Raw genomic sequence first — 14,450 nt, 5'->3', positions numbered from 1 at the left:
TCCCGAGAGGGTCCATTTCATGTACTATTTTCTGCACCGCGTTTTGAGCCCACCACGATAGACTCTGAATTTGCCGAACTTGACCGAATCAACTCACCTTCTCGGTGAGTACACATCAGGGCAAGTCACGCGACGCAGCTTTCTTCTCGTGTCACTTCTTGAATCTTCCCAACTGCAGTCTGTATATAATCGGTAGATGGAAGGTCGGTGGTGTCATTAGAAAGGTGGCGCAGGCATAAATTCTTGTTTGCAAATGCTATGCTTCTAGAACTGCGACTTGAGTGTTGTGCAGATCCGACATGCTTATGCAATACATATGTTGGAAGGTTCGTAATGTTACTCTAGGATTGCACTGCAGACTTACGCATTCCCGAGAGGATCTGGCTGAGCAAGCGGACTTGCTTGCGTCTCATGGACGTAGGCTGCATTCCAGGATCGTCGATGTACCCTGCCACAGAGGCGCAGCTGTGATGCATCGTGAATTTGCACCGCCATCCTCGCGGGAGAGGCTGGGTAACTTCACTGCATTCTTAACCTACCCTGAGAAGTTGTTAACTTCACCGAGGTTGACCGAAACAGTACGTGCTTATCAGATCCGTATGTTGGTGTGATTGCTGAGGCTTCGGCATAGAACCCTTCCCGCGGGCAAACATTTTTCTGACGCTGATGGAATTCATAGCCCATCCAGTAAAGAGCTCATGCCGGCCTCGACTCCGCCACACGAAAGAATCTGAGCCAGACACACCCGCGAGGTTGACGAAGGCCGCGGTGAACCTCTTAGCACGGTCGCTAGCCTCACCACGTAAATCAGGCTGTGGATCTTACACCGCTAGTATCGCAGTTTGTAACCCGTAAAATCGATATACTGATGCAAGCTACAACCAAAATTATGTCGTAATTCATCCATTTCACGCCGATGACCGCATATTCTAGGTAGACTACCACTTCTGATCAATCGAGAGCTGCAGCGAACGAGGACTTCTTAGTCAGGGTAGATTTCAGAAATCGAGAAGTCAATCAAAAACCGACTGCCTATTTTTTGCTGGAGCGACTAGTTTTCCTGTGGTATGTTCTACCACAATAGTCATCGTCGTCGTCGTCCGCGGCCGTCGCTGCTGTCGTTGTCGCTATTATTATTATAATTACTTCTACTATCGTCTGCAATAGTAATTAAGTAAGTAGAGAGTATACCCGCGCAGACACAAAATAATTAGGCGGTCTCATCAAATGGTTTCACTTCGTTTTCAACGCATATCGTGAGAATCTGATCTCACCGAGGATGACCGAGACAGTACGTACCTGCCTCAGCTCGGTGAGCACGGTCCAGGTCACGTGAAAGTCACGCGACGCAGCTTTCCACCTTCTCCAGACCATCCGACTCAACCACCTCCCGCCCTCAATACAACTACCTGCATCTATATACGCCATGGACAATACGATGCCCGACGACACCTCCCGCCTGTGGGCTATTAAGCAGGAAAAAGCTGACGAGTTGAGTGCGATGCGTGCCCAAGTCGCGCAGGCCTCGAACGCCACGTCAACTATCCAGACTGGCAGTAGCGTCATGTCTACGCCTGCCACAGCCGGCCCAAGCCGACCGTTTCCTACAATCTCGAAGAACGACGGCAAATCGCCGACGCCTTCGAGATATACCCCGCAATTTACCGCATCAACCAAGCAAATTCTGAGCCGGATAAAGAATCAAAATGGCAGCAACTCCTCCCCGTCCCTTGGCTTTACCACCGCCCAACTCTCCGCCCCAGCAAAGGCAACTTACGAGGATGTTAAGCGCAGACTCGTCGAGACGCTCAGCACATCTACAACTTTGCCAATGCCGACAGCGTCACCCAGACCTATCGCAGGAGCCGCCACGCATGCCAATCAACTGCCATCACCTAGTGTGGGCAAGAGAAAGCGAGGATCAGACGAGCATGACAGCAGGCCACCAACGCGCCCCACACCCCGAGACGAACCTCAGCCCGTTGCCATCCAGCCCCCGAAACCGCCTTCCAAAAGGAAACGCGTCAAGGATTCTTCCATGTGTGTGAAGTGCCAGCGCAGCTCGGATACTGCCGCCAACCTTATCATCACTTGTGGTTGCGGCGAGGCCTGGCACCAGCTCTGTCACGATCCCCAGGTCCCCGAGGAAACAGCTAGCAACCCTGCCTCTTTCAAGTGCAGCACTTGCGTCGTCGAAGACAAGGCGCAGGCTAACTACCAAGCCAAACTGGTTAAGTACCGCGAGGCGAAGCAGCAGCAATCCGATCTGAAGAAGCAGCGGGCCGAAGTTGAGAGGATGAGGACGAGGAATCTCGAGGGTCTGCCCGATTTCATCAAGCCTGAGCTGGTGGGATTCGGGGCTGGTGATGCCAGCACTGATGCGGTATGTGCTCCGGATGGAACGACAAGAGCGAGCGCTGACCCCAAAAACAGAGGAGAGAGTATTTCGAGGAACTCCGTAGGACCGACTTGCTTAATCTACTCTCTTTCAGTGAGCAAATCAAGCCTGGCCTGTTGGTGGACATTCTCGTTTCGGTGTCCAAAAAGCAGCCAGATGTTCCGATCTTTCGCTCACCAGACTGGGCTCAGCCGAGGGCGGTATGTTTTCCTTCCTGTCTCGGAGGCTCAGAATGCTAACATGCCAGAAGCAACCCGAAAGTTCTCGTACGAACGTCCTCGCAAACGGTACTGGAAACCAGTTGCCACCCAAGCGTTCCAAGCAACGCTCCAAGCCGGGTGGTGTGCGCCCGATTTTGCAGTTGACGACCGCCCCTGAGGCCGATGCTGTACCAGAGGACAACGAGGACGATTATCTTCACCCTAATTGGCCCAAAGCAGGAAAGGGACTCTATGCCACCCTGCCCCCGGAGAAGGAAGACTCACATTACCTGGAGGACGATAACGACGAGGAGGCATTCAGCCATTTCTTTGTTGATGGTAATGGGAAGCAAGTGGCACAGCCGGTCAGGGTTTAGAATGCCCAGTCGCACCAGATGGATGTCGACGACGGCGATGAGGGCAGTGCCAGCAGTAAGACCAAGGGAAAGGGAAAGGCGGTTGCCAGGATTGCCGCTCAGAAGCCAGCCCAGAAGCCAGCCCAGAAGCTGGGTACCAGCACCAGCAGCAACAAGGCGAAGTTGAAGGGGGAATCAGCCCCAGCGGGATCGGCGACTGAGCCGATAGAACTCGACAATGGCGAGGGCAGCAGCAAGGCGAAGGGGAAGGGGAAGGCTGTCTTGGTTGTACCTGTCGTTGAGCTTGACATCGACAACGGTGAGGGAAGCAGCAAGGGAAAGAGCAAGATTCCAAGGTACACGGGGGGCGGAGCGGCCACGAAGACGGCCAAGCCTAGAGCCAAGAGTACCAATAAGGGAGGCAAGGCGAATAAGGGCCCGAATAAGACGGCGACGACGAAGACGACAGCAGCAAAAACGACAGAAGCTACAACGACCGCCGCTGTGGTAGTACCTCCCGCGCAGCCGCAACGCCGCGGTCGCTCTACAAGGACGAGTCTCTCAGCGGCTGCCGATGCTGAGCTTTACACCAACCATCCGGAAGCCCGAAAGCTGGCGTCCTGGTTCTAGTGTTAGATGTGAACAGTTAGGTATAAGAGTAGCACAGAATCGATACCCAAAAAGCGGCTGAATAATCGAACACACCTTCTACCTTGTGCTGTGGCTGCTGTAATCCTGTATCAATGCCCTTGTCGTCGTCGTCCGCCGCCGCCGTCGCTCGCAGTCGTCGCTCGCAGTCGTCTTAGTCCAGCACTGATATACCCCCCGCCACGACTCACGGCATTGCATCACCGCAGCAGTTGCAACATCCGACGTTTCCACGGGAGCAAGCTTCTCCCCTAATCTCGATTCCCTGATCGCGCGAATCCGAACAATTAAAAAACTTGGGACGAAAGGCAAGTCCGATGGGACCATCGGCGTATGTAACCCCAAAATCAGACGGGCGGACGTTGTCTGTCATCCCATGAACAAACGAATGCATTGAATGACTGCAGTGAACGACAGACAGCATCTCCACTTGTTCAATGCCGCTGTCAGGATATATTTGCATTATCATTATGTAGTTATGGCTTATGTGATGTCTGTGTACGTCTAAATGATTACTTTTTCTCCATCTTTGGCTGGAGCGGACAGGACAGGGGTCATGTAGGTCTCGTCACGGCCACGGGCGGCGGACTCGTGCTCCCGCTCGCGATTGAATCCGCAAAGACGCTCAACCCGCCCACGCTGTCCTTCACCCTCCGCGTGCCCATGCGCACAGGCAGCGGCACGTTCACCACCCCCTCCCTCCGTGACTCCTCCCTTACGAACCGCGCCGCCTCGAGGTCCACCTCCCGCGGCCGCGACGGTGGCGCGGCGCCCATCTCCTCGCCGGCGCTGCTGCCCAGCCGCAGCGCGCTCTCACCGGGCGCGCGCCCGCCGGTGAAGAGCTCGCGCGCGTCGCCCGAGTAGCGTTTCACCTCCTTGGCGAGCCAGTGGCGGCACAGGACGACGAAGAGCAGGTTCCACAGGCCGAGGCCCCAGAGGAACATGTAGGCGAGGACGCGGCCGTAGGCGTCGGACATGCCCCAGTACTCGAAGTCCGGGGCGAAGACTTCGCCGCCGAGGGCGACGTAGACGGCGAAGACGGCGATGAGGCCGAGGCCGAGGCCGAGGCGCAGGAGCAGGGCCCAGCCGGGCCAGGGGTCGTGGGCGTGGACTATTGAGCGGGCGTCGAGGAGGATGTCTGTGGAGAGCATGATGATGAGGGCGACTGCGGCGGGCCTGGAGGCGTGTTAGTATCTTTGGTCAGGATGAGAGTGAGGCGGTAGTTACCCTGTGCGATATGTCAAGGGGAACGGCACGTTGTACAAGAACCACGACATGATCCATAGCAAGATGCTCGCGGCGGCGACGTGCGCCACGTCGTTTGCGATTTGCGCACGGAGGAGCCAGCGCTTGAACTGTCGGGCTTGTCGGTGGTTCGGGCGTCGTGAGCGGCGGACTCGGGCCCGGTGTCGGGGTGGAGGGGGGATCGTGAGCGGTGGTGGACGGTGGGGACGTTCCATCGTGTCTGTGTGTGCGTTTTGTCTGCCCTTCTGGTTGATGTTGAGAATGAGAGAATCCGACGATGGGAAAAACAGATGAAAAAAGAGACTGAATTATCGGTCGGTAGTGGGGAGGGGTGAAGATGGCGACGGCCGAATGGTCTTGATCATCGCTGTATTGTGTGTATACTGATCAACTTTGTCGCGAGATGTTGAGTTGTTCGTTCTCGTTATTCTTGGTTCTGTGTGTCGTTTTTTCAAACTTCGCCCGGGACAGATTATTCAAAGGTAAACTCTCTGGCATGCCAGTGACGACGACTCTGGCGCAGAGCGAAATGAGTTCAAGACACACGCCAGCCGGAAGGGAAGAGACGAATAAAAAAAACAAAATGGATGTAATAATAAGACCTTTGGGCTGTTTCCCCGATGCGGCGTATGTCTCAGGCGGGAAGTATAAGGTAAAATATGAGGCAAGCGTAATATTAAGGTAGGATGGCACTGATGGCAGCCGAAAACCTTGGAGCGAGCCTAAAACGAGGAAGGGGACGAGAAGAAACGCGGCAGGCCCAGTCGCAGACGGGTGTGTTGTCGGGTGGTATTCTTGATATTAGAGGCAGAGCGTCCGGAGTTGGTGTGAAGCAGGTTGGAGGGCTGTTTTCAGCTGAATCGAATCGGCGATCATTCATGGGCAGGCAGGCCGGACTAGACGACGTGGCCGGGGACAGGGTATGATTCTATTTCGGACGGACTCAAGATGACATTAACAGACGGTAGGTCGTCCGTCGTATGCAGGAGACAGATAGTAGATAGTCGGGACGGAGGGAGGATGAGATGGGAGGAGATGAGATGTGATGATCGCCGCCGCCCTTTCAACCCACGACCGGCGGAGTGAAATGTCGAAATGCACAACAGCAAGCAGGGAGCGGAAAAAGAAAGAAGAATATCCAGCCCGTTGGGCCGGACACGGTGAGGAGGGCGGCCCTTTTGAGAGACGGCCCAGCGACGGAGATGTCCTGGAGATGATGCATGTCTGGCTGGCTGACTGGCTTGCAGAAGAGTCTTGGCTTTTCGGGGGGAGGCGAGGGGGGCTGGTTTGGGGATGCAGATGCAACAAAGCATCCGTCTTGTTGCTTCCCGAATGCGGTCCCGCGAGCGAATGATGTTGTGAGCATCACTGGGTGAAGGGGGATGCCTTTTCGTCCAATTGGCCCTGGCGCAGATCAACCCGTGATGCCCCTGCAGCTGCTTCGGCACTGCGCTCCGCCCGCAGTAGCCCCGGTTTCCAGGGGGCCTCAGCACCCACAGCAGCAGTTAGAGCTCCCCTCCAGCGGGGCATCTCACCGGGCATCTCCCAATGGGTCGCTGTAGCTGCCTCGGTCAGCACACCTGGAACTGCGCACTTGGCCATCCTGAAGGGCGCCAAGCACTTCCCGTCCATCGTGGGGTTTTCGCAGGGGGCCCTTACGCCCAGGGGCCAATGCTCCGGGGGTCGGACGAGTCTCAGACCAGACGAACCTCACTGCAACGCTGTCAGTCCGACGACAGCGTCGCCATTCTTTTCTCCTGTCTTCTGTGCTTGTTCCCGTCTATTCTGGCCCGATGGCCATGACGGCTGGCCGATGACTGAGACATTGGCGTCCCTCTCCTTGGTGACCGGGACCTGCTACTGGAGACATCCGGATTCCTCGCCCTCGGCCCGACGCTTCATGGGAATTCTCCTTCCATTTGTTCTTTGCCATGTCGCAAGGTGCTGACATAACCCTCTCTCTCTCTGATTTCTGCTTGCTTTAAATGTGTTTGCCCAGCCACAATCTGCCGTTTGAATATCGCACACGGACACGATGGAGTCATGCAACTCGGGAACCCCCAGCCACCCTCCGCCCTACGTCCGTCGTCAATCCCATCTTTCCTACTGCAGGGAACCTGGAAACGAAACTTCGCTGTCCTTTCCATGTACGGAAACTGCACACTGAATCGTTTCTGAAATCCATATCGCATATGCTATTGCTGGACACGAATGCATTACTACATGCAGAAGCCGTTCGCATGTATTCTGACCTGGGATAATCGCCCATGCGCGGCTGCGAACCCGCCGCCCACAAACCCGTTCAATAAATGCCATCTCTAATCCTTCCTTTTTGACACCTGTCAGGCGAGTCTTGTCCTCGGTATACGATCCGGCTGGCGTACTCGTCCCGAATTGCCCGTTGCCGCCGAGGCGACGTTACCGAATACTATTCAGGCAATCCCATCTTCGCGTCAGCGGGTATCTTTGTCATAATATTCGTCATCGTTTGACGTACGGCTAGGGATAATGCCGCTCCATGTCGAAGCCATGGCGATACTATCGAGTACATCTCCGTTTGTTCCTGGCCGAGAAGTGATGGGAATGTGTTTCAACGTGGTGCTCGCGACGATGACCTGTAACCAAATAACTTTGCAGGTTCTTTGGAGAGCTAGTCCAACGACTTTTGGCGCTTCTTTTGATCCGGAATCCTCATGAACACCTTTTTCGGACTTGCTGGCTTCTCGGGCTCCTAGGATGTTTGTGCCGTTGCTCGTTTGTTTGTGGTCGCTGAACAGACTTGCTTGAGCTTGTCTTTTTAACGGACAAGGAGTCGTCTTCAATTTCTTCCGCTCGCCGCTTGATCCCTTGCTTCCTTCGCCGTCCACGGACAGAGACGGGTGACCCCAAGATTTCGTCCAGACCTAGTTGCAGCAAATCTGCGGTCGAAGCCTGGAAGCCGGCACTAATGTCGTCGCTGGTCTGCACGGGTTTCTGCTGATCTATGTTGCGAACCTCAACGGCCTCGGTAGATGCTTCTTCTGTAGCTTTATCTCGTGCACCATCTCCCCGAGAAGAGTCCCCCACGTCAGCGTCAATATTAATCACCTCCGCCGGCCTCCATTTTCGTGCCAGCTGCTCCTTCTGCTGGGCGATCTTATCGATCAAAGCGTACTGTGCCCGCACGCCCTCAAACTTGGCCCAGTATTCCTTGGCTTCGTCGTCGTTCTCTGCCAGCTGAACCTTTTCTTTCGAGGCAGCCCATGCCGACGACAGGGTGTCGTGAGACCTTTTGGCGAGGAGCCAGGCCTCAATCGCGATCTTTTTCTCGCGAGCATTGAGAGACGTGGCACACATCAAAGCCTTGTGGATCAGGTTCTGCCGGCTCAATTAGTCTTTGGGAATGAAAGCCTTGCTTGTATGGTCCACTTACATCTCGATCAGGCATTTCTGCGGGTGCTGATCACGATCCGACGTCACGCGGTGGTGGTCAGGACGCGAGCAGAGGCCGGGAGGTGTCGTTGACGCGTTTGCAAAAAAATGAAAGAAAAAACAAGTGAAGATTTTCAGTGTACTTGAGTCCATGTTCGGAAGGAAGGAAAGAGGTGGGGTGTTCGTCACCAACACATCAAGCGGATCACGGGTAGGTACCTGCATGGGAAGCAACTTCCGCGATGGCCTGTTCATCTAACAAAAAACTCTGAAATTGGAAGTAACAGAGCCATTCACATAATATGCTACCTTACTTGTCAAGCAAGATGGGGCTGCTGATGGCCTATTATTGCTGCTTCCTTCCTTTCTCGCGCGCCCCCCTCCTCTCCTCTCCCCTTTCCAAAAGAAGAAAAAGCAAACGAAAACAAAAAGGTCTGCTTTGTGGCATGAAAGCCCAGCACATCACGTCCACTTACCTCCCTCGAGGATGGCATGGTTCTCTGAAAGTGCAGGACGGTTGGGGCTCTCAGAAACTGGAAGCAACCAAGACGGACTTGCCCCTTAGCTGCATGCTGTTGCAATTGCGATGATCTTTGTGGCGAAAGGTGACACTGACTTTTACCAACTCCTACAACCTGCAAACGAGTTTCGCGATTGGAGCGGATGGCTTGCCGGGAGAACATTTACCCTCTTCACAACTCGTACCATTTCAACTATTACACTGAGACTGCCATTGGCGCGGACCTCTTGTTTGCTGTAGGGTGATGTTGCAAGACTTTCACCCCGGCCTATCAACGTTTCGAGCACGACTTCAACTGAGAGCAGACGATCCCAACACCGTCTAAGAACACTAGTTGCATCGCTTCTGACTGGTTATCAGAGGATGAACCTCAAAGTTCGCATTTGTTTTCTCCGACACATCACGCGGTAAGTTCTGAATACTACGTCGATGATATGACTGACAATTAGCCGGGGCGGGGTATTGGACAAGAGCCTAAACCTCGAGTACTTTTGTATAGTCCAACATCATGAAGCAAAAGGACAAGTATAAAGGGCGTCATGCCTCCGGTGTCAACATCCATTGTCAGCAGAGACAAACGAATCGTGCCAATCTGGTCAAAATGCGAGCTTTTCAAGTCTTTCAATTCATATCCTGCCTCTCGGCAGTGGCTGTCCCTGCTTTGGCATACAACACAACGGCCCCTGAGGGCTTGACAATCACCGACACTTTCACCCTCGATGGCATGTCTTGGACTGTCTACGAGGACTTGTCGGAGCCCGGAGGCGACATTGTTATGGTACCCGAAACCGGATTGACAAAGCGATTTGCAACGCGACTTGAGGCTACCAAGACCCGGGTTGATCCAACCGTACCCCTTTTCATGGGCATGAACCCGGCTGATGTCAACCAAGCACCGAATGACCTCCTCGCCGATGCGTTGCTCAAGGACGGAGAGCCCGATGAAGCTGCTGTCCGAGACGTCCTGCCGTTCCCCAACATCGCGGGCTGGGACACCTTCCTCGGCAACGTTCAGGCCAATGATACGCTGACCGTGCGAGCGGACGCAAGAACTTGGAATTACTTTCCGCTGGACTTCCAAGAGAAAGGCATCCTTGGAAACCCGGAGTACAACAATTGGACTTATGACGGCCTGCTGGGCAGCTGGCGGCCAGGCTCTCGCAAGGTCTTCCGCCGCGGGTCTGATGGCCAGGACTGGGCCGAATCCATCGCCTTTGCTGATGTCGACTCCAACGAGCCCATTATCGTTCATGTTTGGTATCGGACCAGCTTTGTGGTCAATGGGAAAGTAGAAAGCCGCGTCTTCGCGTACGACTATCCCGAAGACTTGCCCGCACGCCCGAAGCCCTCTTCTGCCGATTTCTATGACGCGCTGTTACGCTTTGGCACATATTGGGAAGAGCACCTCGCTGATGTTATCGATCTTGATCTGCCTGACCCCAGCTGGGCCGACATGACCAAACACGCCTTTGGCATGGAACTCGTGCAGCGTTACGCCGACGGGGTGTACCCGAAATACGGCGCCTACGACCGTCCTTCCGTCGGGTCAGAGATTGACGGCTTCCAAGATACCTTCACCAATTCGCTTTACGCTAACCTCCTCTGGGGTCGCTTTGACCAAGCTCGCGCTGTTACCGAAAACTACTTGCGCGACTTCGTGTCGGACACAGGCGATATTGATATGCGTGGCGGCGAGATACCTCAGTTTGGCAAGTCTTTGTCGTTTTTGACAATGTATGTCGATTACACGGGCGATACGGCTTTGCTGGAAACCTATCGCGACAAGATTCTGGCGTGGGTTAACATCCTCACGACCCGTCACGATGAGAGTCTAGCACTGGACCCGTCTGATCCTTTCTACGGCCTGATCCACGGATGGAGCGAATCCGACTCCGTCATAGTCCATCCTACGTACTACAATCTGCCTTACTTCAACAATCAAGCCTATGCTGTTAGAGGTTTGCGAGACCTGAGCCGTCTGGAGATGTTCTCCGAGTATGCTGCCGACTGGGCCAACCGCGCCGAAGTGATGCTCAACCAGACCGTCGCCAGCATCAAATCGTCCACTTGGCAGGACACAAACCCGCCCTACGTCCCCCCGCTCCCGAACCAAAACCTCACCGCAATCGACTCCCTTGCCACGGAGTGGCCGTCAATGAATAGATGGGCTCATCGCGCCCTCGCAGAGCTCCTCCAGGCCGCCGTCTTGCCCCTCGAGCTCGTCAACACCGTCATCGACTCCATGAAAGCCAACCACTACACCTCCATCGGCCTCCTCGCCAACCTCTTAGTCCGCAAGCCGGAGAGCCGCGACATCCTAGGCTTCATCGGCTCCGGCTACGCCATGGGCCTCCTCCTGGCCGACCGGACCGACGAGTTCGTCCTCTTCCTGTACGCCCACCGCTACTACATCCACAACCGCGGCAACTGGATCGCCGGCGAGGTCATGTACACCAACGGCGCCGGTGGGCTGTACTGCCAGCCCGCCGCCTTCGACATGCCCGTGATCATGCGCGCCGCGCTCGTCCTGGAGCACCCCGACGAAGACGTCCTGTACCTCGCCCGCGGGCTGCCGCGCGCTTGGGTCACGACGGGTGACCCGGTCAGCATCCGCGGGGCGCCGGCACGCTGGGGGCGTGTGGACTTTAGCACCTTTACCGACAACGCCGCCCGGACGATCGCTGCGGAGGTCGCGGTTCTCGATGGGAGCCTTCCCTCAGAGACTCGCGTCAAGTTGCGCGTCCCGGCTGGGGAAAGCCTGGGAAACGTCACTGTCAACGGCGTTCCCGCAGATGAGGTGATAGGAGAAGAAGTTGTGCTGCGGATAGGCGCTGACGTGAAGAACGTGACCGTTCTTGGAAACTTCTAGTTCTTTTCTTCGTAGTTACTTGCAAATCTAGCAAGGTTGGTGTATGTCACGATGTTGGTGGAGATTTTGAATCCCTGGGCACAAGTACATTCGTTAGCTAACGAGCAAGCATTAACTTAAGATGCAACTGCTATGAGAAAACCTCAGTCCTTCGCAATTGCAAAATAACATCCAGGCAAGGCTTTAAGAGACCAAGACCAGCAATGTCAGTCCTGAACTACAGTGACAACTTTCAAGACCCAGAAATGGGTATTCTGTGTCAACGGTCAGTTGCGTACATGGCTGGATTCGTCCCTCTTTCCCCTCTTTCTGTCTGCTTCTATCATTCCGTCTAAAAGCAGGTAAATGGCCGCAAGCACCACGAATTCCAGCTGTCTAGATCATCTCTCAGAACAGCTTTTGATGAGCTAGCTGAGATTGAGTATCCCGACCAACTTGGTTCATGTCCGTTGGATCGCGTGCCAGGACGGTATCCATAGTAACACCAACTTGAACCACCGCAAGGACACAAGTGACAATGCCGCATAGTTGGGTAATGATCGGAGAATAATCTGCCTGGATCGCGTAAATAGTAGGCAGAGCTGCGAGGACTTGCGGACCAGCATAGCAAAGCGGTAAAATCGGAGGAATCAAGCAGCTTCTCCACCCTTCAAGCAGGTGGCGGTACCTGTAAGTGATGGAGATGCCGACGAAAATGCTCGAGACGTTGCAAAAAGCCCACCAGCAAGGGAAAACATTGAAGACCAGCGGTTGGTGGCCGTAGTAGGTGTAGATGCCACCGTATATGAGCATGCATTCTTCGAGAATGATGTCCAGCAGGCCCGCAAAGCCGAGGAGAGCCCATAACGTTCCGGTTCGGATGTTACGCTGCAACGCGCCGAAGATGCCGCAGCTGAGAACGGCGCCGTAAGACCACCAGATAATGCCGACGTATAGGTCGAAACCACGCCCAAGTAGGGTGAACATGAGTTTTCTGGGATCGTGAGACGTGGTCCAGAAGACGTTGGCCAAGTAGCAGTTGATTGCTTCGACAAGGACAAACGTAGCAGATCCGATTGTCAGAGCTGCGGGCACAGTCGTGTTACGACCCGTTAGGCACAACACGTTGGAACAACCCCGCCTGGGATCTCGGCGGCTAACGCGGAACATATGTACGCAGTAACACAGGTGTAACCAGGAACCATCGGGAAAGGAAGAACTATGGTACAGGTCACGTGACTTCGGGAACAGTACGGACACAAGACAAGGATGGATATGTTGGATATGAGCTATCCTAGCTATCCATGGATATGTTGGATATGAGCTATCCCAGCTATCCAGCATCGTAAGGAACTGTTCGGAACCTGTATATAGTATGACCCTGAGCCTGGCTCATGGTCAGACCTCCATAGCTCTTCAGCAATCAACTTAGTATTCATCCTCACGGATACTCTCAGCTTACCTTCACTGGGAATTACTTGTTGAGCCTAAGACTGATCACCTTAGCCTCTGACGACCGATCTACTATCAGCCTACGACCTACGACTCAGACCACGACCTCAGTGAACTGTTATAACGTGTCAATCCCCAGCTTCTGTTAGCAGACCCTACTGTCGGATAGCTGACCGTAACAAGTCGACCCCCAGCGTTTGCTTTCTTTGATACTGATGCCCACGAATGTAAGGGTCTAGGACAAGGTCGATGCCATTGGTCTAGCCTACTACTACGAGTACAATAAATCTTCTTGAAGAACAGGAAACAGAACCGTATCCTCCCTATTTCCTGGGCATTCTTATAACCTTGCCATTGACCTTGTCGATATTCCTGGAACCTTCTAGCAAATGCGCCATTGGATTTTGGTGGGTCCAATGAGTCGTGGCTGAGGGTCTTGCCGAAGGCCGAACACCGGTCCATAGACCGTGACAACGAAAGAGAACGATACAGCCAAGAGTAAGCAGTACTAAGCTGCTACTCTATTTCTAACAGCTTATAGAACTATTGCTAAAAGCAGCTTATTTAGTTGCTCTCTCTGTTGCTTATAATTAATATAGGGAAACTGTAAAACCTAAAGTGATGATTGAGAAATTATTCAGCGTTAGCTTCAGCTTTCATACTATTTATTGCTTTAAACGTTACACTTTTGCTCAGCTAGTTAATAATTACTTAAAAATATCTCTCAATTTTACCTATAAAAAGAAGATTAGTAATAAAGTCTATAGTAAGGTTGGTTTATATATACTGCAGTATTAATAGAGGTTTTAAAAGTCCTTTCTAGCGTTCGCTTTAGATATAGCTTCACTTATAACTATTATAATTGCTATAGAAGCGTTATATTAGTTGCAACTAGCTAGGCTAGTAGAAACGTTTACTAACTAGTGTAAGAGTATTATTCCTATTAAAATAGCTACTAAGTATTAAGTTATAAATGCTTTAAATGATATAAGTATATAGTTGTCACGGGCTAGAGCCCGGATCGATATCTCCGGCTTTGCCGGAGCAGTCTCCGAGATCCGGCTCCGTTGGACCCACTATTCTGCCGGGGTACACCGCCTAACCCGGTCTGCTTCACCGCTGTTAGGCGCCTATCCCTGTAAAGTCTTTTCTTCCTTCTTCAGCTTAGAATAGTCAATCGACGGCACCTCTACGTTGAACAAGCCTAGGGGCCAGCCCCTTACAATAGTGTATTCAATATGCTATTAAGGTTTTTGCTGCTTAGTACTTAGATTTAATTTCTAAACAGTAGTTAGTTACTACTGTTAATCTCACACTTAGTAATTTAAACCTTTAGCTTAAAGCTAAAAAGAAAGCTTCTTTTTTATTACTT

At 53.2% G+C, this 14,450-nt stretch overlaps 6 protein-coding genes across 6 annotated transcripts; 3 read left to right on the top strand and 3 right to left on the bottom strand.

The window, feature by feature from the left end:
• Positions 1 to 1,426: 1,426 nt before the first annotated feature.
• CGGC5_v016757 (uncharacterized protein) lies at positions 1,427 to 2,975 on the top strand (the record flags this gene model as incomplete). The annotated part of the gene is made up of 3 exons (XM_032037366.1): positions 1,427 to 2,383; positions 2,434 to 2,598; positions 2,649 to 2,975. 3 exons carry the CDS (start codon positions 1,427 to 1,429, stop codon positions 2,973 to 2,975), a joined length of 1,449 nt encoding a protein of 482 aa, XP_031883918.1.
• An 18-nt stretch (positions 2,976 to 2,993) lies between these two features.
• Positions 2,994 to 3,584, top strand: CGGC5_v016756 (uncharacterized protein; the record flags this gene model as incomplete). The annotated part of the gene is made up of 1 exon (XM_032037364.1): positions 2,994 to 3,584. One exon carries the CDS (start codon positions 2,994 to 2,996, stop codon positions 3,582 to 3,584), a length of 591 nt encoding a protein of 196 aa, XP_031884023.1.
• A 572-nt stretch (positions 3,585 to 4,156) lies between these two features.
• CGGC5_v016755 (uncharacterized protein) lies at positions 4,157 to 5,062 on the bottom strand (the record flags this gene model as incomplete). Its single annotated transcript, XM_032037363.1, has 2 exons — positions 4,157 to 4,778; positions 4,830 to 5,062. 2 exons carry the CDS (start codon positions 5,060 to 5,062, stop codon positions 4,157 to 4,159), a joined length of 855 nt encoding a protein of 284 aa, XP_031883887.1.
• Positions 5,063 to 7,497: 2,435 nt separating this feature from the next.
• On the bottom strand, positions 7,498 to 8,274 carry CGGC5_v016754 (uncharacterized protein; the record flags this gene model as incomplete). The annotated part of the gene is made up of 3 exons (XM_032037361.1): positions 7,498 to 7,578; positions 7,719 to 8,204; positions 8,260 to 8,274. The coding sequence occupies 3 exons, from the start codon at positions 8,272 to 8,274 to the stop codon at positions 7,498 to 7,500; spliced, it is 582 nt and encodes a 193-aa protein (XP_031883781.1).
• A 1,105-nt stretch (positions 8,275 to 9,379) lies between these two features.
• On the top strand, positions 9,380 to 11,647 carry CGGC5_v016753 (uncharacterized protein; the record flags this gene model as incomplete). Its single annotated transcript, XM_032037360.2, has 1 exon — positions 10,232 to 11,647. One exon carries the CDS (start codon positions 10,232 to 10,234, stop codon positions 11,645 to 11,647), a length of 1,416 nt encoding a protein of 471 aa, XP_031883783.2.
• A 387-nt stretch (positions 11,648 to 12,034) lies between these two features.
• CGGC5_v016752 (uncharacterized protein) lies at positions 12,035 to 12,796 on the bottom strand (the record flags this gene model as incomplete). The annotated part of the gene is made up of 1 exon (XM_032037359.2): positions 12,035 to 12,796. One exon carries the CDS (start codon positions 12,794 to 12,796, stop codon positions 12,035 to 12,037), a length of 762 nt encoding a protein of 253 aa, XP_031883947.2.
• Positions 12,797 to 14,450: the final 1,654 nt, after the last annotated feature.

Source organism: Colletotrichum fructicola, assembly GCF_000319635.2.
Source record: "Colletotrichum fructicola Nara gc5 chromosome Unknown KSG_Nara_v1_contig11, whole genome shotgun sequence".
NCBI lineage: Eukaryota > Fungi > Ascomycota > Sordariomycetes > Glomerellales > Glomerellaceae > Colletotrichum > Colletotrichum fructicola.
Note: the sequence above shows the minus strand (reverse complement) of the source record. Positions and strands in the feature narration are given on the sequence as shown.